This window comes from Pyrus communis, chromosome 7 (genome assembly GCF_041283825.1).
Source record: "Pyrus communis isolate YQ-2024b chromosome 7, ASM4128382v1, whole genome shotgun sequence".
Classification (NCBI taxonomy): Eukaryota; Viridiplantae; Streptophyta; class Magnoliopsida; order Rosales; family Rosaceae; genus Pyrus; species Pyrus communis.
In genome coordinates, this window is record NC_142571.1 from 13,824,631 (window position 1) to 13,845,364 (window position 20,734).

At 38.9% G+C, this 20,734-nt stretch overlaps 1 protein-coding gene across 1 annotated transcript; it reads right to left on the reverse strand.

The window, feature by feature from the left end:
* Nucleotides 1-248: 248 nt before the first annotated feature.
* On the reverse strand, nucleotides 249-6,356 carry LOC148695755 (uncharacterized). The gene is made up of 2 exons (XM_088697387.1): nucleotides 4,101-6,356; nucleotides 249-254 (listed from the first exon to the last, which is right to left on the reverse strand). The coding sequence occupies exons 1-2, from the start codon at nucleotides 6,354-6,356 to the stop codon at nucleotides 249-251; spliced, it is 2,262 nt and encodes a 753-aa protein (XP_088553513.1).
* Between the last annotated feature and the right edge of the window lie 14,378 nt (nucleotides 6,357-20,734).

The window sequence follows — 20,734 nt, forward strand, 5'->3', positions numbered from 1 at the left end:
TTGAATAAAATGGGTATGAGTTCTAGTATTTGGAACTATAGTGATGAAACGCATTCTAAGTAGCAACCAAGCAAAGAATAATGAGATCATGCAACGACTTTAGAAAACAAGAATGCACAGATTAATAACTCTCCAAATAAACGTTTAGGCTCAAATCTCTCAGGGATGTAGCGTTTGTTTGAGTTCCTTCCTTCAAGCATGTTACAAAAACTGATTTTATCCTTTGTGATTACATGTGAATTCGTAAACTATAACTACAACCAAGCATAAACGAAAGAGCAAATCACACGTCCATCATTGTTGTAACTCTCTTTAACAGTCATGCATTAAAAACCAAATCCTCATCATTGTGTTGGAAGGTACCCTAAGACACAAACAAACACACAAAAACAACTCTTTTTGGCTTTTTCAAAACAATTTTTTTCGATTTTTTTTTTTTTCAAATTTTCGGATTTTTACTTCAACACACACCAAAACAGCTTAAAATGCACTAAAAACACTTAAAAACAGTGAGAAACAACATTAGAAGTGATAGGTGATAGAATCCCACGAATTTTGCATAAAAACACTTGTTTACCCCCCCACACTTAAATCAAACATTGTCCTCAATGTTTCACACAAAGACTCACATAAAAGCAAACAAATAATAAACAACTAAGCACGATAAAATAAACAGAAAGGAGAAGGGTTTAGAAACGCAAATCTGGGTTTGGAGTGGAAGTTCCATCTTCTCCTTGTTGAATGCATGGGTTGCCTCCCAAGAAGCGCTTGCTTTAACGTCTTTCAGCCGGACGAATACGCCATGCTAAGCTTCACTAGTAGTACCCACGGCATGGAGGGGTACATCATCCACCACATGCTCCTCGAACTTCTCATAGTAAGGCTTTAATCGATGGCCATTCACCGTGAACTCTTGTCCTGTTTTCAAGCTTTGAACTTGGACTGCACCATAAGGAAAAACATTAGTAATAACAAACGGGCCAACCCACTTAGAACGCAACTTACCAGGAAACAAGCGAAGGCGGGAATTAAAGAGTAGCACTTTCTGCCCAATGGAGAATGATTTGCCTCGAATCATCTTATCATGGAAAGCCTTGGTCTTCTCCTTGTAAAGTCGAGCATTTTCATACGCCTCGTTCCTAATCTCTTCTAATTCATTCAATTGGAGCTTCCTGTGAATTCCAGCGGCATCAATGTCCATATTGAATGTCTTGATGGCCCAATGCGCCTTGTGCTCCAATTCCACGGGAAGATGGCATGGTTTGCCATAAATGAGCCGAAATGGGGACATGCCCAGGGGGGTCTTGTAAGCCGTGCGATATGCCCACAACGCATCCTCCAATCGTGCACTCCAATCCTTCCTTGTAGGGCCCACGGTTTTTTTCTAGAATCTGCTTAATCTCCCTATTGGAAACCTCGGCTTGCCCATTGGTCTGAGGATGATAAGGTGTTGAAACCTTATGCGTGACGTTGTACTTCTTGAGCAAAACCTCAATGGTTCGATTGCAAAAGTGAGATCCTCCATCACTTATGATCACTCGTGGCATTCCAAACCTTGCAAATAGGTTAGTTCTAATGAAATCTGCAACCACTCGAGAATCATTAGTTCGGGTGGCTTTTGCTTCCACCCATTTCGACACATAATCCACAGCAAGTAAGATATACAAGAAACCATGTGAGGAAGGAAAAGGACCCATAAAATCAATACCCCAAACATCAAAAATTTCAACCGGGAGAATAACATTTTGCGGCATTTGATCCTTTGCACTAATGTTGCCCATTCTTTGGCAACGATCACAAGACATACAAAAGTTTCTAGCATCCTTAAATAAAGTTGGCCAATAGAATCCACATTCTAAAACCTTAAGGGCTGTGCGTTGTGTCCCAAAGTGTCCCCCACATGCATAAGTGTGACAAAATGTTAAAATAGAAGTGAATTCCATGTCATGCACACACTTACGTATAATCTGATCCGAGCAATATTTCCACAAGTATGGATCATCCCAAACATAAAACCTAGCGTCTTTTTTCAATTTATCACGTTGGTTTCTATTTAAAGTGTTAGGAACTTGTTTAGTCACCAAATAATTTACCAAATCCGCATACCAAGGCTCACTTACCTTAATGGATAACAATTGCTCGTCGGGGAAGGTCTCTACAATAGGGTACGGCTCCTCTTCATGTATCATGCGGCTTAGGTGGTCAGCCACCACATTTTCACTTCCCTTTTTGTCCTTGATTTCGATGTCAAACTCTTGAAGAAGTAGCATCCATCGAATTAGTCGTGGTTTGGCTTCCTTCTTTGTGAACAAGTACTTTAAAGCTGCATGATCAGTGAAAATAATAACCTTAGTACCAAGTAAATATGATCGAAATTTATCTAAAGCAAAGACAATGGCAAGAAGTTCTTTTTCAGTAGTTGAATAGTTCAATTGAGCGTCATTCAACGTCCGAGATGCGTAGTAGATGACATGCGGCTTCTTGTCCTTCCTTTGGCCTAAAACAGCCCCTAATGCATAGTCGGATGCATCACACATTAGCTCGAACGGAAGACTCCAATCTGGTGGCACAATGATGGGTGCCGTGGTTAGCATGTCCTTGAGGAGTTGGAAAGCTGCCGTGCATTCCTTGGTGAAGTCGAAAGGTGCCTCTTTTTGTAGGAGGCGGCATAAAGGTTGGGAGATCTTCGAGAAGTCCTTGATGAACCTCCTATAAAAACCTGCATGGCCAAGGAACGAACGAACCTCTCTAACCGAAGTAGGAGAGGGTAAGTGACGCACAAGATCTATTTTTGATTTATCTACCTCAATACCTTTTTCAGAAATAATATGACCTAAAACTATGCCTTGTTCAACCATGAAATGACATTTCTCCCAATTTAACACAAGGTTAGTTTCAATGCATCGTTTTAAAATCAAACTAAGATTATTCAAACAACCATCAAATGAATCACCAAAAACGCTGAAATCATCCATAAAAACTTCAATAATTTTCTCAACATAATCGGAAAATATGCTCATCATGCATCTTTGAAATGTGGCAGGTGCATTACATAAACCAAATGGCATACGACGATAAGCAAATGTACCAAAAGGGCATGTGAAAGTGGTTTTTTCTTGATCTTCCGGAGCTATCACAATTTGATTATAACCTGAATATCCATCAAGAAAACAATAAAAAGCATAACCCGCTAACCTTTCAAGCATTTGATCAATGAATGGCAAGGGAAAATGATCTTTCCTTGTCGTGGCATTGAGCTTCCTATAGTCAATACAAACCCTCCAACCTGTTTGGATTCGCGTAGGAACAAGCTCATTTTCGGCATTTGTCACCACAGTTACTCCGGATTTCTTTGGAACACATTGCACCGGAGACACCCACCGACTGTCTGAAATTGGATAGATCACTCCACAATCCAAGAGCTTGATTATCTCCTTCTTCACAACTTCCATCATTGGAGGGTTGAGTCGGCGTTGAGCCTCTCGAGATGTTTTGGACCCCTCCTCCAAAAGTATACGATGCATGCACGTAGTCGGGCTTATTCCCTTGATGTCGGCCAAGGTCCACCCAATGGCGGTTTTGTACTCCTTTAACACCCTCACTAACTTACCTTCTTCTTGTGCCGTGAGTGAGGAGGATATGATGACGGGCAAGGTCTCTTGATCTCCCAAGAAAACATACTTCAAATGACTTGGCAATGGTTTAAGTTCAAGGGAAGGTGGCTGCACAACTGAAGGAATGGGCTTATCAGTCGAAATTGGAAGTGAAATTGGGTCCGAGGACTTACCAGATTGTAGTGGCAATGACTCAAGGGCAGCCACTATCTCAACCAAGTCATTACTAGGGGGCACGGCATGGTGCTCACCATGCATGCCGTGGGTATGCACTTGCCCTACTTCCTTGTCCTTGAGTTCCATTCCCTTTGTGATGACCAATTCAAGTGCATCTTCGTTCAATTGTTCAAAATGGTCCTGCGCCAACGAATCAATTACATCAATAGCAAAACATGAATGATCATCAAGAGGGTACTTAATAGATTCAGAAAGATTGAAATTAATCACTTCCCCATCAAATTCCATTGTCAAGGTCCCATTAAACACATCAATCTTTGTGCGGGCGGTTTTCATAAAGGGCCGGCCAAGAAGAATTGGCAAAGACGGGGCATGGTTTGATTCTTCCATTTCCAATACATAGAAGTCCGCCGGAAAGATTAGATGATTAACCTGCACTAACACATCTTCCAAAACACCCTTTGGATAGGCATTAGATCTATCGGCCAATTGAATAATCACACCATCATTTTTTAACTCACCTAGGTTCATAGATGCATAAATTGAGTAAGGCATAACATTAATAGATGCACCTAAGTCTAGCATGGCATGTTCAAACCGATTATTGCCAATAACACAAGGAATTGTAAAACTACCCGGATCTTTGCATTTAGGGGGCAATTTGCGTTGTAAGATGGCTGAGACATTTTCACTTACCTTTACAACCTCTTTGTTAGAAATTCTCTTCCTAGTGGTGCAAAGTTCTTTTAAAAACTTAGCATACCTTGGAACTTGCTTAATTGCATCCAAAAGTGGTATATTGACTTGTACTTTTCTAAATGTCTCTAAAATGTCCTTTTCAACTTCCTCCTTCTTTGTTTGCATGAATCTGCGAGGAAAGGGTACATTTGGAGGAATAGCATTAGAAATAATCGAACTTGGAACATTCTTACCCTTGGAAGCCGAATGGTGTAGGTTAGGTGGCTGCGGCAAGGTACTTTCTACCCTTGCCGTGGCTTGTTCTTGCTCCCCCTCCTCCAATTGCAACTTTTCATCCTCCGTTGGGGCTGAGTTAGAGGGTTGTGCAGCCGTTCCAACTTGTTTTCCACTTCGCAACATGATTGCTTTGGCAGATTCAAATCCTCCTTTTGGGTTGACAACGGTTGAACTAGGCAACTTACCTTGCTCTCTAAATTGGCCCATGAACTCCACAATCTGCCCTACTTGCTTTTCTAATTCATCAACCTTTTTGTCCCTAGTTTGCATTCCCTGCGCCATAGAAGTTAGTAATTGAAAAATTTGATCATTATCTATGGACGAACCTGATTTCGGTTGTGTAGGTTGTGCTTGGGGTGGTGTGGGTGCATGCGGCCTTTGGTAGAACCCCGGAGGTTGCTGCCTAAATGTGCTTTGTTGTTGAGGTTGTTGTGGCTCCCTCCATTTGAAATTTGGATGATCTCTCCAACCGGGATTGTATGTGTTAGAGAAAGGATCATTCCTTGGTTGGTTTTGGTTCCCATAACCCACGGCATTGGCAGATTCCCACCCTCCGTTCTCAATCAATTGAGGGCACTTGTCCATGAGATGTCCATTCATGGAGCACACGCCACAAGCAGCCACACTTTGTACCTTGGGTAATTCAACCACCTGCGAAAGTAGAGAAGTAAGATTAGCCATTTGATTTTGAAGTTCGGAAATAGCACTTACCTCATTAACTTGTTGCTGCCGTGGCATGTCTCTTTGGCCAACTCCTTCGTATTGTTGAGCATTCAAAGCTCGGTTGGCAATGAGAGTCTTGGCGGCCATAGGTGTTTTGTCCACTAAAGCTCCACCCGCTGAGGCGTCTAGCATTTGACGTTCAATTGGTAGAAGCCCTTCGTAGAAATATTGAAGAAGAAGCTCCTCCTTCATTTGGTGCTGTGGACATGAAGCAACAAGGGTTTTAAAACGTTCATAATAAGTTGGAAATGATTCACCTTGATCTTGCTGAATGCCACTAATTCTTTTACGTAAAAGAATGACTCGAGAAGTTGGGAAAAACTTCTCTAAAAACGCCCTTTTCATACTCTCCCACGACGTGACAGTTCCGGGGGCTAGTTCATACAACCAATCTTTAGCCTTTTCCAAGAGAGAAAAGGGAAAAGCCTTCATTTTTAAAATGCTCCCATCAACATTCACCGGGGTCATACTTGAGCAAACAACCTCGAACTCCTTCAAGTGTTTATTAGGATCTTCCATGGACAACCCATGGAACTTAGGAATATGGTGCAATAAACTGGACTTGAGTTCGAACTCGTCAGTCTTGTCGGGGGCTGCCCTTGGATATTGAATGCATAGAGGCGTGGCATTAACCAATCCCGAAGCGGAAAGCTCCTTGATTGTTCGGTTGTCGGCTGCCATAACTTGTTCTTCCTCAACAACCCTTGCCGTGGCCTCCTCCTCCACTTGTATTTCGTCCTCTTCAAGCTCAGGTGCAGGTTGAGATGGTTGAGGCTCTTGTTGATTCTTCTTTCTTCTCAAGGCTCGCTCAAAATCGTCGTCAAAGTCTAAGATATGCGTATGAACCGGTTGAGAACTCCGAGTCATAAACTAGTGCCTAAAACAAGGAAACAAATAGGTCAGAAGCTAAAACAAATAACAAACTAATAACACATGAAAATAACTAAAAAGAAATAACAAGGGATTAGCAAAGTTGCTAATCCCCGGCAACGGCGCCAAAATTTGATACGAAAATTAGCTTAACACACAAATTAACCCTCTTTTGACAATTGTAGCATATAAATAAGTAGGGATCGTTCTTACACCGGGGATTAGGAGGGCTTGCTAAACACTCTAAACTGACTCAAATAAATAAACTTAATCTTTAAAACACTTAAACTCACTTAAAAAGACTCAAACACGTTCACAAAACTCAAAATAGGCTAAAAACACTCAAAACTGCCTTAAAAACACAATCTGGGCAGTTTTGAGCCTAAACACAATTTGGACGAAAATTGGTTCTAACTTGACTCAAAACTCTTAAAAACACAATCTAAAACATATTTGAACCAATTAGACACTCTAAGACAATTGGGGATTTGGTTTTTGACGAAAATCAAACAAACAAAACAAATATGTAAAATAGGCAGATTCTGACGAAATTGGTGAAATTAAATGGATGGTGAGATGGCTAGGAGGTTTTTCTCCACACATGGCATACTTGCATACAAAATAGTCTCCAGTTGCTTATTCGATGAATTTATGAACCTCAACACCCCAAGTTAATTAGGTACGCTTAAACTAACTCTCAGATTTCCCTTAGGTCATTGAATTGAATGGAATTAGCGCATTGCAATCAAATTATTCCTTAAAAGTTTTCTATACGAAAGCGCATAATAGAAAGACAATCAAAGATCATTAGGTTCTATGGAAATCATAGGTGTTGACGAGGCATTCGTAACTATGAAAGCGCATGATACTTATGCCAAGAATTTACTTAACATAATTGCGACCAACAATCTTAACTACTCATGGATATGAGTTCCCAACGATTAGGTGAAGTTCCCTCATATCCTAGCATCATGTTTATGCATGCAAATCAAGCGTGCACTCTCAATTCATATACATAAACTAGTTTTAATTAAAATAGATAAGTAAATTGAATTCATCATTCATGAAATCACAACTGAAAGTAATCAAATCATCATGCAAATATAACCATGGTTTCGAATTTCCCCCCTAGCCAAAGGGGGGATTAGTTCCTCATGCTTGCACAACAAAAAGTATTGAATTTAAACATTGAAATCATAAGAAAGATTACACCTAAATGCCCAGCAATTCCAAGATGGATTCGATGCACAGATTGGCTCCTCTTCCTCCTCCTTGCTGCGGCACAAAGTTTGGGTGATGGAATTTGTGGTTTTGGGTGGTGTTTTCTTGTTTGGAGGGATGGAGGATGGTTGATTATGGTGGGGAAGGGTGCGGCAGAGATGTATGGATGTGTAGGGAGGTCTATGGAGGCTTAGAATGGAGAATGGAGGTGCGGCACAAGGGTTTTCTGTCTAGCATAAGGGGTCTCCGAATTTGTGGCTGAAAATATGTTTATATAGTCCTAGGGTTTATTAGATTAGGGTTTACTTAACAGGTTTGGTGGATTAGGGCCCTAGAATTCGGCTAGGGTTAATCAAATCCACTTAGGAGAAGGTTTTGGCCCACATATTTTTATAAACTGATTTGTATACCCAAATCCACAAGGATTAGGCCTTGGAATTCAGAATCCCAAAGGGATTAGGCCTAGGAAGGTGCGGCTGATTTAGGGGAGAGGGTAGCTTGGCTTGCAAGGCAAGGTAAAGCCTTCTAGAAAGGTTTGGGCGCCACTTTTCTAGGGTTTCTAGAAAGAATAGGTTTTGTGGCAGATTTGGGCCTTCTAGACTAGGATGCTTCTAGAAATAGGTTCTAGAATGATCCATTTAAGTCCCCATGTAATTAGGAGTAAGACATGATAAGGTTTGGATAGGATAAGATGAGATAAGGTTTGGATAATGTTTTGGATAATTGGATAATGTTGGATAAGGTTGGATAATGTTTTGGATAATTGGATAATGTTGGATAAGGTTGGATAATATTTTGGATAATGTTTCCTCTTTTCTTGCACTTTCCTTATCCACTTTGTCCTTAGCTTAGTTCCTTCCTCTTCTTATCACATTTCCAACTTCTTGAAGTCCAAATTCGTCCATCCATGTTAGCCCACATGCAAGCTCACCACCTAGTGTCCAAAATAGCTCCAAAATGCACCAAAATGCACTTTCTTGATACTTTAACCCATAGGACCTACAAACACACGAAATTGAGTTGTAATACGACATTAACTAAGAAATAATAGCACAAATGCACAAGAATAAGCTAGTTAAGTCGCCTAAATATGCTCCTATCAGCTTGAAGCCAAAGTATTGGACGAAATTGAAGACCTAATTGGAGCCAAAGTGTTGGAACCTTGTTCTCTTTAGTTTTAGGACATTTAAACCTTTCCTAATCCCAATCATGCCATGCATAACACACATCCATTCTAACACATTGTCATTTCACATGCATTTCCTTCATTAGTTAACCCACATGCACTTATCACTTATCATCACCACATATCATATCACTTATCACTTATCACTTAACATAACATCCATCCACTTCACCTACAACATCCACCTACTTCACCTACAACATCCACCCACTTCACCTACAACATCCACCTACTTCACCTACAAATGACATAGCCATATGTTCCCTCCACTACTCCTATAAATACCCTTGCATTCATTCATTCATGGACATCTCATTTCATACACAACACATTACAAACACATTTAACCTTCCCTAGCCGTGAGCTTCCCATCTCTCCCCTTATAATCCAAACACCATTTTTCCATTCCCCTTCCACTTCTCCACCACTCCTCTTCCATTCCACACTTCCATCCCCCAAACCAATTATCCCTAGACCTTATGCTACAATAAAGAGGAAGAGAAGAGAGCCTAAACGTTCATACAATTCAAGTTTGAGTTGTTGGAATGTTTAGGCGTTTCTTTGATTTCAATGTTTAATTTCAATTCTCTTTGTTTTGTATGAGGAACTAAACCCCCATTTAGCTAGGGGGTGATTCGAAATATATGTTTATGCTTGCATTTTGATTTGATTACTTCTAATTACGTTTCATAAGTTGTGAATTCAACTTGTTTAACTGTTTTATTGATAACCTATTTATGTATGTTTATTGAGAGTGCACACTTAATTTTCATGCATGAATTTGACGCTAGAATATAAGTGAATTTCACCTAATCGTTATGAACTTATATTCACAAGTAGTGGAGGTTGCTTATAAACAATCGCGTTAAACAAATTCTTGGCATAAGTTTCATGCGTATTCCATAGTAACGAATGTCTCGTCAAAACTTATAATCTTCATAGAGCGTAATGATTCTTGCTTGTATCTCTATTATGCAATCATGTAGGGGACTTGTGGGGAATGTTTTGGGTTGTCGTATGCAATCATCCAATTCAATAACGTTAGGAAGATTTGAAGGTTAATTTAAGCGGATCTAATTAACTTGGAGTGTTGAGAATTAATGATTTATTGAAATGCAATTGGAAATCATTTTATTATGCAAGTGTAACATGTGTGGAGATGAACCCCTTGGCTAGCATCCATTCATCCATACTTTCATCATATTCATATTTACATTCTGTCTAGTTTATTAACTTGTTTCGTTATTTCAATTTTTGTCAAGTCCTAAACCCCCCTTTACTTTCTTGTTCTTTAATGCTTAGAATCTGTTTAGTTTATGTTTTAAAGTATTTTTGAATTCTTTGAGTCTAGTATAGTGTTTTATATTGTGTTTTTACATTTTTGAGTCAAATCCAAGTGATTAACAATCCCTCCTAATCCCCGGTCCAGAACGATCCCTACTTACACTTATACTACAAATTGACAAAAATAGGGTTTAATTTGTGTGCGTATAAATCTCGCATCAGCCCTTTGAAAATTTACTCCATCAACCCTTATCTTTGAACACCTTTGAAAAATGACTAACTCATCGAACCTTAGCTTAGATTTGAGTCTCAGCAGCGATCCGGTTGCGCCCCGTCAAGGTAATGTATGGCGCCCTTCTTTTTTATCTTCTAACGGTCTTCTTACAGGTGAAGACTCCGTGATGCAGGACGCCACAACAGCTACAATAGTAGCTAGGAACCTCCTCACTCCAAAAGATAGTAGGCTGCTGTCAGGACGGTCCGATGAGTTGGCCGTTCAAGAGTCCCTCGCACTTAGTGTTCAGTGTGCGAGCTCTGTGTCCAACATGGGCCAACGCCTGCTTGCCCGCTCCCGTCAGGTGGAATCATTGATGGCAGAGGTGGAAAGTCTTAAGCAAGAGATCCAGCAGCTTAAGGACGAGAATAGAAGTTTGCATGTGCTGGCAAATAACTATTCGTCGGGCATGAAGAGGAAGCTTGATGAGCTGCAAGAATCTGAGGGTCGAATTCAAAGTGACCGTCAAAGGTTTGCGGCTTATCTCCAGAGGCACCTTTTTCCTGGGTCATCCAGCGTTTGGCCAAGTATTGAGGCCTGGAATGCTCTAGCTCCGATGCCTCCCGCTCCGATGCCTTCCGCTCCTATGTCTTCTGCTCCGATGCCTTCCGCTTCTATACCTTCCGCTTCGACGCCTCGTAGTGGGGCTTCACGTAAACAACCTCTGTGAAGGCTCCATCTTTCTCCATGTTTAGTATTTTATTTACTAAATAAATTTTTTTTTTTTTTTTTTTTTTGTTTTTTTTGTTTTTTTTTTTTTTTTCATTTTTTTATGAACATAAATAAAATCAAACGGCATGGAATTGGTCCTTGAATGGAAGGTGATACTTGAAGTGAACCGGCATTGGTTTGAATTCTAGTGTAGGTGCCTGATTCATAAAAAACAACAAGTTAGTATAAAATGTAATGGAATTTGGAAAAGAGGACTTACTTGTTTTGTCCAACAAGAACTCAATGACAAACACCACTCCTTTGAAATTTTCAGGGATATTGGACTTGGCCAGATTGCAAGTGATGGTTATGACTTGTCCAATGTCATCAAATTTAACTTCTTTGGATTTTGTGGTTTCAAGAACGTCCTTTTTGATGAATTCATGACATTCCCTACTTGTCACCTTTGGAAGGGCTTCCAAGATGTCTTTTTCACCTTCTTCTTCCTTGGAAGTCATGAATCTGCAAGGAATAGGGATACTTGTTGGAACGGGGTTAAAAATAATGAAATTTGGAACAACCATACCTGTATTAGATGGCATAGGAGCAATAGGTGCCTCCGGTAAAGGTGTTTCCACCCTTGCCGTGGGTTGGGTGTATTCCTCTTCCTTGTGATTTGATTTTGATGGTTGAGGGTCCGTTCCAACCTCCTTGTCACTTCTCAACATGATTTCCTTGGCAGTTTCAAATTCTCCCTTCGGATTTGCAATGGTTGAACTAGGGAGTTCGCCTTGGTCTCGAAACTGTCCTACGAACTCCGCGATCTGCCCAATTTGCATTTCCAAGTGGTCCAACCTTTTGTCTTCTTGTTGAGCCTCATTATCTTGATTTTGTGAGCCCTGCACCAAACAAATTAATTCATTAAGCTTTTGATTATAATCTATTGACGAACTTGAGTTTGGTTGGGCATATTGAATATGAGGTTGTGGTGGCTGCCAATATCCTCCTTGTTGAGCATTTTGAGGTTCCCACCATATAGAGTTTGAATGATCGCTCCAATCCGAATTGTAAGTATTGGAAAACACGTTATTCCTTGATTGAAGATTAAATATATCAACTCTTTGCATTTGGGACCTTTCCATGAGCTGTGACAAAAGAGAAGCATTATCAAGTGCCATGTTGTTCTTCTCTAGTACTTGAATTCAACAAACAAAACACAAATAAAAAAAACTAAATCTAAAATACATAACAGAAACAAACAATCCAAGGGATTAGCAAATTTTCTAATCCCCGGCAACGGCGCCAAAATTTGATGCGTGATTTATACGCACACAAATTAAACCCTCTTTTTGTCAATTGTAGTATAAGTATAAGTAGGGATCGTTCTTAACCGGGGATTAGGAGGGATTGCAAATCACTTGGAAACTGACTCAAAAACGTAAAATAAAGTTAAAAACGTTCACAAAGACTCAAAGGACTCAAAACAAGTTCAAAAGACTCAAAACTGCCTAAAAACACTAACTAGGCAGTTTCTGACCTTAAACCCAATGTTGGACGAATTTAAGATTATGGTTTGATTCAAACGTAAAAACACAATATAAAACACTATACTAGACTCAAAGAATGCAAAACTAAACTTTAAAACACTAAAACAAACCAAAAGACTCAAACATCACCCAAAACACTCAAAACAGCCTTAAAATCACTTTCTGGGCAGTTTTGAGCACTTTGGTGAATTTGGACGAATTTTGGGAAATAAATTGAATCAAAACACTTTAAAACATAAACTAAACAAAGTCTAAACACTAAAGAACAAGAAATTAAAGGGGGATTTTAAATTGACGAGAATTGAAATAACGAAAGAAGTTAATAAACTAGACAGAATGTAAAGATGAATTTGATGGAATTGAATGGATGGGAACCTAGCTAAGGGGTTCATCTCCATACATGTTATACTTGCATAATAAAATGATTTCCAATTGCATTTCAATAAACTATGATACTCAACACCCCAAGTTAACCGTGATGCACTAATTAACCTTCAAATCTTCCTAACGTTATTGAATTGGATGATGCATGCGACAATTCAAAACATTCCCCACAAGTCCTCAACATGAATGCATAGAAGAGGTACAAGCAAGAATCATTACGCTCTATGAAAATTATAAGTGTTGACGAGGCATTCGTTACTATGATTGCATGAAACTTATGCCTGATGCGTGATTTATACGCACACAAATTAAACCCTCTTTTCGTCAAATTGTAGTATATGTATAAGTAGGGATCGTTCTGGACCGGGGATTAGGAGGGATTGTTAATCACTTGGATTTGACTCAAAAACGTAAAAACACAATATAAAACACTAAACTAGACTCAAAGAATGTAAAACTAAACTTTAAAACACTAAGACAAACCAAAGACTCAAAATGCTTTTAAAAACACAAACTAAAATGATTTCTAACTAAATTGACATTAAAGTAAAGGGGGATTTAAGTTTATACGAAAATTGAAATAACGAAACAAGTTAAATAAACTAGACAGAATAAAAAATATGTAAATATGAATATGATGAAAGTATGAATGGATGATAGAATAGCTAAGGGGGTCATCTCCACATATGTTACACTTGCATAATAAAAAGATTTCCAGTTGATCTTTCGATAAATTATGAAACTCATCACCCCGGGTTAATTAGGTCCGCTTAAATTAACCGTCAAGTTTTCCTTAAGTTAATGAATTGGATGGGTTAGCGCAACGCAATTCACAACATTCTCCAAAAGTCCTTTACGTGAACAGCACAATAAAGATACAATCAAAGATCATTAAGCATTATGAAAACTATAAGTGTTGACGAGGCATTCGTTACTATGATGAGCATGAAACTCGTGCCAAGAATTCATTTAACGCGATTGTTTATTAGCAACCTCCACTACTTGTGAATATAAGTTCATAACGATTAAGTGAAAATCACTTATATTCTAGCGTCATATTCATGCATGAAAATTAAGCGCGCATTCTTAATAAACATACATAAATAAGTTATCAATCAAACGGTTAAACAAATTGAATCAACAACTTATGAAATGCAATTAGAAGTAATCAAATCAAAATGCAAGCATAAACATATATTTCGAATCACCCCCTAGCTAAAGGGGGTTTAGTTTATTATAACTTTGAAATCAAAGAAATACCTAAACATTCCAACAACTCAAACTTGAATTGTATGAACGTTTAGGCACTCTTCTCTTCCATTCCTCATACGTACAAACAAAGAGAATTGAATTTAAACATTGAAATCAAAGAAACACCTAAACATTCCAACAACTCAAACTTGAATTGTATGAACGTTTAGGCACTCTTCTCTTCCTCGTTGTTGTAGCACAAGGTCTAAGGATAGTTTGATGGTGTGAATGGTTTGGGGAGTGGTGTTTGGATTAATAGGGAAATGGAAAAATGGTGTTTGGATTACAAGGGAAATGGAAAAATGGTGTGTTGTGTATGAAATGAGATGTCCATGAATGAATGAATGCAAGGGTATTTATAGGAGTAGTGGAGGGAACATATGGCTATGTCATTTGTAGGTGAAGTAAGTGTGTGAGGTTGGTGAAGTAAGTGGAGGTTGTAGGTGAAGTAGGTGGATGTTGTAGGTGAAGTAGGTGGATGTTGTAGGTGATTATGAGTGATAAGTGATAAGTTTATGATATGTTAAGTGATAAGTGAATGATTATGATAAGTGATAAATGAATGTATGATATGATAAGTGGTGAATGATATGTGGTGAATGATAAGTGGTAAGTGATATGTGATAAGTGATATGTGGTGTGTGATAAGTGATATGTGATAAGTGATTGAGTGTATGATATGATAAGTGGTTAAGTGGTGATGATAAGTGATAAGTGCATGTGGGTTAACTAATGAAGGAAATGCATGTGCAATGACAATGTGTTAGAATGGATGTGTGTTATGGCATGATTGGGATTAGGAAAGGTTTAAATGTCCTAAAACTAAAGAGAACAAGGTTCCAACACTTTGGCTCCAATTAGGTCTTCAATTTCGTCCAACACTTTGGCTTCAAGCATAAGCTATCCGTCCTTAGCCCAAAAGTGCTCCAAAAGTCTCCAAAATGCATCTTTTTGCTCCTTTAGCCCTTTGGACCTACAAACACACGAAAATAGCTTAAAGTACTAAAATAACTAAAGAAACATAACGTAAATGTACGAGAACAAGCCATTTAAGTCGCATAAATATGCTCCTATCAAATACCCCCACACTTAGCTTTTGCTAGTCCTCGAGCAAAATAGAAAAACAAAACAAAAAGAACAAAACACAACCTACACCTTCCAACAATCGTATCAGGGACTTCCAATGCACATGACAAGTTAAAAATCATTATTCTCACAGATTTGAGCCATCTTTACACTTAAGTACATTCTTAATCATAGTCACCACATACTAGTTCACAATTAAGCATTTAAAACCATGTTTTGAATGTAGTAACATGCCTTAGAGAATTCCCTCAATTTCTTACTAGATGTACTCTCGTTTTTCACACAGATTTTCTGACTACACACCCTACACTAGGTATATGTGAGAAGATTGATGTAAACATGTAGACGAACTCTCACATATGTTATAATAAGGAAAGCATTTTCTGGAGTTAATAAGCATGTTTAGATATGATCTCATGAATGGAATGCTACTACTTAGACGCGAGAACCAGTGATACCATATGCTCATACCAAGTTCAAACTCCACAAATTGAAATACACAACACTGAAGATAGAAGTCAAGGGTTGTAACGGGGCTTGGGGTATGTGGATAACAAAGAAGGGATATGGAAAACAAAGGTTTTTAAAGAAATAGTGAGCAAAGCATTTGAATCAACTTAGAATTCACTTTTGAATGAAAACTCAACTTTTGAACAAAAAGGGAGAATTTAGACAATTTACGCCCAGAATTGGTGTTTTGGAACCTTTCTTCAATCACTTATTCTTTCATTTTTTTTATTTTTTTTTATTTTTTTTTATTTTTTTTTCAAGCTCTTTTTTTTTTTTCTTTCTTTCTTTCTTTTCTCTTTTTTTTTTCTTTTCTTTTGAATCTCAAAACATCAACACTTAAACATTCTCTCCCCCACACTTATTTTCTTTCATAATGTAACTCAAAAGGAATTCAATTAAGTCATGCTCACTATCTTTTAAGAACAAGGGTGGGGATTGTCCTAAACTAGGCTAGGTGAGGAAAATGTGGGTAAACAAAGAATAAAGGCTAAACAAGGCTCAACGGGGTTAAAACTTACAACATATATGAAGTATGGGAAGTAAGGCTATTTGGCTATGGTGGTGGTCACTACACAACTTCTTCTTGAATATGTGTTATGCAAATCAATAACATGCTTTGAATGAAATGGGCATGAGTTCTAGCATTTAGTTCTATCATGATACAATTGCATTCTAAGTAGCAACCAAGCAAGGAATAATGAGATCATGCAACAACTTTAGAAAATAAAGAATCACAGAAAATAACTCTCCAAAGAAAGTAATGGCTCGAGTCTCACAGGGATGTAGCGTTTGTTTGAGTTTCTTCCTTCAAGCATGTTACAAAAACGAATTTTTTTTTTCTTTTATGATTGCATGTGAAGTCATACATTATAACCATAACCAAGCATATACCAAGAGTAAATCAAACTTTTCTCTATGTTTATAACTCTTTCTAACCGTCATGCAATTATAAACCAAATCCTTATCGTTGTGTTGGAAGGTACCCTAAGACACAAACACACACACAAAAACAACTTTAAAACAACTCTTTTTGGGTTTTTCAAAACAATTTTTCAAATTTTTATGGGATTTTCGAATTATAAAACAAAACACACTAAAACACTCTAAAACAACTTAAAAACACCTTAAAATAGCAAGGAACAACATTAGAAGTTATGGTGGATAAAACCCTACGAATTTGCATCAAAACACTTTAGTTACCCCCCCACACTTAAATCAAACATTGTCCTCAATGTTTTAAGCATAGATTCACACAAAACATAAGTAAACACACAAAAAGCAACTAAACATATTAAACATGGCATAATGTAATTAACAAAGAGAAGAGTTTAGGGACGCAAATCTGGTTATGGAGTGTAAATTCCCTCTTCTCCTTGGTGATTGCATTGAGGCTTTGATCTTTGTGATTCCAAAGGCTTACTCTTGAACTGGTTTCTGCCCATCGTTGATTTTCCTTTGTGCTACTTCTTGAACTGGGCAGCAGGATGGTTCTTTTGGTTTCCCCCGAAGGTCTGAGCTTCCTCCTGTTATCTGTTTCTTTGTTCAATCTTTGCAGGAGTGGTCCCTTCTCTGGAAGTGTAACAACCGTTGAAGATGACTACTCGAGAGCAACGCTAGGTAAGCAATCAGGAATAGATTCCAGGCAGTTGGCTCCAGATCGGTAGACTGACTCCAAGTGCCGGGTGATTGCTTCTTTTACTTTGCCATGCAAGTAAGAACAAGGACAAAGAAAAAGACAGGGAAAGAGCATGATATGAGATATTTTTGCTTTTGACCTTGATGATATGAGATACCTTTGCTTTGAAGAAGCGGTGAATGAATCAGCACATGCTTCAATCCGCCGTTTCCTCCTGGGTCATATGTACTCCAGGCATCTGGTATCATCTTTGGGGAAGAAGAAAGAATTGAGTATTTCGAAAGGCTTTGCTGGGAGTGCGCCCTCAGAGGTGAGAGAGAGTTGGGCATTTTCTTCAGGTTTGCCCTGCCATAAAAGACGAAGGTCGACATATATAGAGATAATATCAAGTGGTGGTACCTTTTACCCTTGTCGACAAACGTTTTGATCCCGCAAATCCGGCTTTTTGAAATAGTGGCGCCTCTTCGATCTTTGAATACGCCTCTTCGATTTCTGAGCAGGCGCCCCTTCGATTTCTGAACGACGCCCCTTCGCTTTCTGAACGACACGTGGTAGTGCAGATGCGGCTCCTTTTGACAAAGCTGCACACGTCTTCTGAAAAGCAGAGAAAGCGTCGCCGAACTTTGCGCTTTGTCGGCTAAAGATGTGTAGTTGCGATGATGGCCTCCACGTGTTTTCAGCTTTGTCAGAAATCTTTTGACAAAGTTGAACGCGTCTTCTGAAAAGCAGAGAACGCGTCGCCTAAATTACGCCGGAAATTCCGGCTTTTCGAATTGGTGGACGCGTCGCCTTGGCTTCTTATAGAGCTATCGATCACCACAACAAACACACTCTGAAGAATTCCCATTCTTGAAAATCGACTCCGGCCCTTTGAGAATTAACTCCATCCACCCCATCTCTTTGAACACTTTTGAAAAATGGCAAACCCATCGAACCTTAGCTTAGAATTGAGTCTCAGCAGTGATACGGCCGCACCGCGTCAAGGTAACGTATGGCGCCCTTCTTTCTTATCTTCTAACGGTCCTCTCACAGGTGAAGACTCCGTGATGCAGGACGCCACAACAGCTACAATAGTAGCTAGGAACCTCCTCACTCCAAAAGATAGTAGGCTGCTGTCAGGACGGTCCGATGAGTTGGCCGTTCAAGAGTCCCTCGCACTTAGTGTTCAGTGTGCGAGTTCTGTGTCCAACATGGGCCAACGCCTGCTTGCCCGCTCCCGTCAGGTGGAATCATTGATGGCAGAGGTGGAAAGTCTTAAACAGGAGATCAAACTGCTTAAGCATGAGAATAGAAGTTTGCACGTGCTTGCCAACAACTATTCGACGGGCATGAAGAGGAAGCTTGATGAACTGCAAGAGTCTGAAGGTCGGATTCAAAGTGACCGTCAAAGGTTTTCGTCTTTCCTCCAGAGGCACCTTTTTCCTGGATCATCTAGCGTTTGGCCAAGTATTGAGGCCTCGAATGCTCTATCTTCGATGCCTCTATCTCCGATGCCTTCCGCTCCTATGTCTTCTGCCCCGATGCCTTCCGTCTCGATGCCTTCCGCTTCAAGAGTTTTGCCACGTAGTGGGTCTTTAAGTAAACAACCTTTGTGAAGCCTCGCCACTTTTATTATTATTATTATTATTTTTTTTTTTTTTTTTTAACATAAATAAAATCAAACGGCATGGAATTGGTCCTTGAATGGAAGGTGATACTTGAAGTGAACCGGCATTGGTTTGAATTCTAATGTAGGTGCCTGATTCATAAAAAACAACAAGTTAGTATAAAATGTAATGGAATTTGAAAAAAATGACTTACTTGTTTTGTCTGACAAGAACTCAATGACAAACACCACTCCTTTGAAAGTTTCAGGGATATTGGACTTGGCCAGATTGCATGTGATGGTTATGACTTGTCCAATGTCATCAAATTCAACTTCTTTGGGCATTGTTGTCTTAAGTATATCCCCTTTGATGAATTCATGAAATTCCCTACTTTGCACCTTTGGAAGGTCTTCCAAGATGTCTTTTTCACTTTCTTCTTCCTTGGAATTCATGAACCTGCAAGGAATAGGGATATTAGGTGGAATGGGGTTAGAACTAATTGGAACAACCTTACTTGAATTAGATGGCGTAGGAGCAATAAGTGCTTCCGGCAAAGGTGCTTCAAATCCTCCCTTCGGATTTACAATGGTTGAACTAGGGAGTTTGCCTTGGTCGCAAAATTGTCCTACGAACTCCGCTATCTGCCCAATTTGCTTTTCCAAGTGATCCAACCTTTTGTCTTCTTGTCGAGCCTCATTGTCTTGATTTTGTGAGCCCTGCACCAAACAAATTAATTCGTTAAGCTTTTGATTATAATCTATTGACGAACTTAAATTTGGTTGGGCATATTGAATATGAGGTTGTGGTGGCTGCCAATATCCTCCTTGTTGAGCATTTTGAGGTTCCCACCACATAGAGTTTGAATGATCACTCCAATCCGAATTGTAAGTATTGGAAAACACGTTATTCCTTGATTGAAGATTAGATATATCAACTCTTTGCATTTGGGACCTTTCCATGAGCTGTGACAAAAGAGAAGCGTTATCAAGTGCCATGTTGTTCTTAACAAACAAAACACAAATAAAAACTAAATCTAAAAGACAATACAGAAACAAACAATCCAAGGGATTAGCAAATTTTCTAATCCCCGGCAACGGCGCCAAAATTTGATGCGGGATTTATACGCGCACAAATTAAACCCTCTTTTTGACAATTGTAGTATAAGTATAAGTAGGGATCGTTCTGGACCGGGGATTAGGAGGGATTGCAAATCTCTTGGATGATAGAATAGCTAAAGGGGTCATCTCCACATATGTTACACTTGCATAATAAAAAGATTTCCAGTTGATCTTTCGATAAATTATGAAACTCATCACCCCGGGTTAATTAGGTCCGCTTAAATTAACCGTCAAGTTTTCCTTAAGTTAATGAATTGGATGGGTTAGCGCAACGCAATTCACAACATTCTCCAAAAGTCCTTTACGTGAACAGCACAATAAAGATACAATCAAAGATCATTAAGCATTATGAAAACTATAAGTGTTGACGAGGCATTCGTTACTATGATGAGCATGAAACTCGTGCCAAGAATTCATTTAACGCGATTGTTTATTAGCAACCTCCACTACTTGTGAATATAAGTTCATAACGATTAAGTGAAAATCACTTATATTCTAGCGTCATATTCATGCATGAAAATTAAGCGCGCATTCTTAATAAACATACATAAATAAGTTATCAATCAAACGGTTAAACAAATTGAATCAACAACTTATGAAATGCAATTAGAAGTAATCAAATCAAAATGCAAGCATAAACA

Bases quoted from the DNA above. Each gene is read 5' to 3' on its own strand.
- LOC148695755 (XM_088697387.1), bottom strand. From the start codon at position 6,356: ATGACTCGGAGTTCTCAACCGGTTCATACGCATATCTTAGACTTTGAC.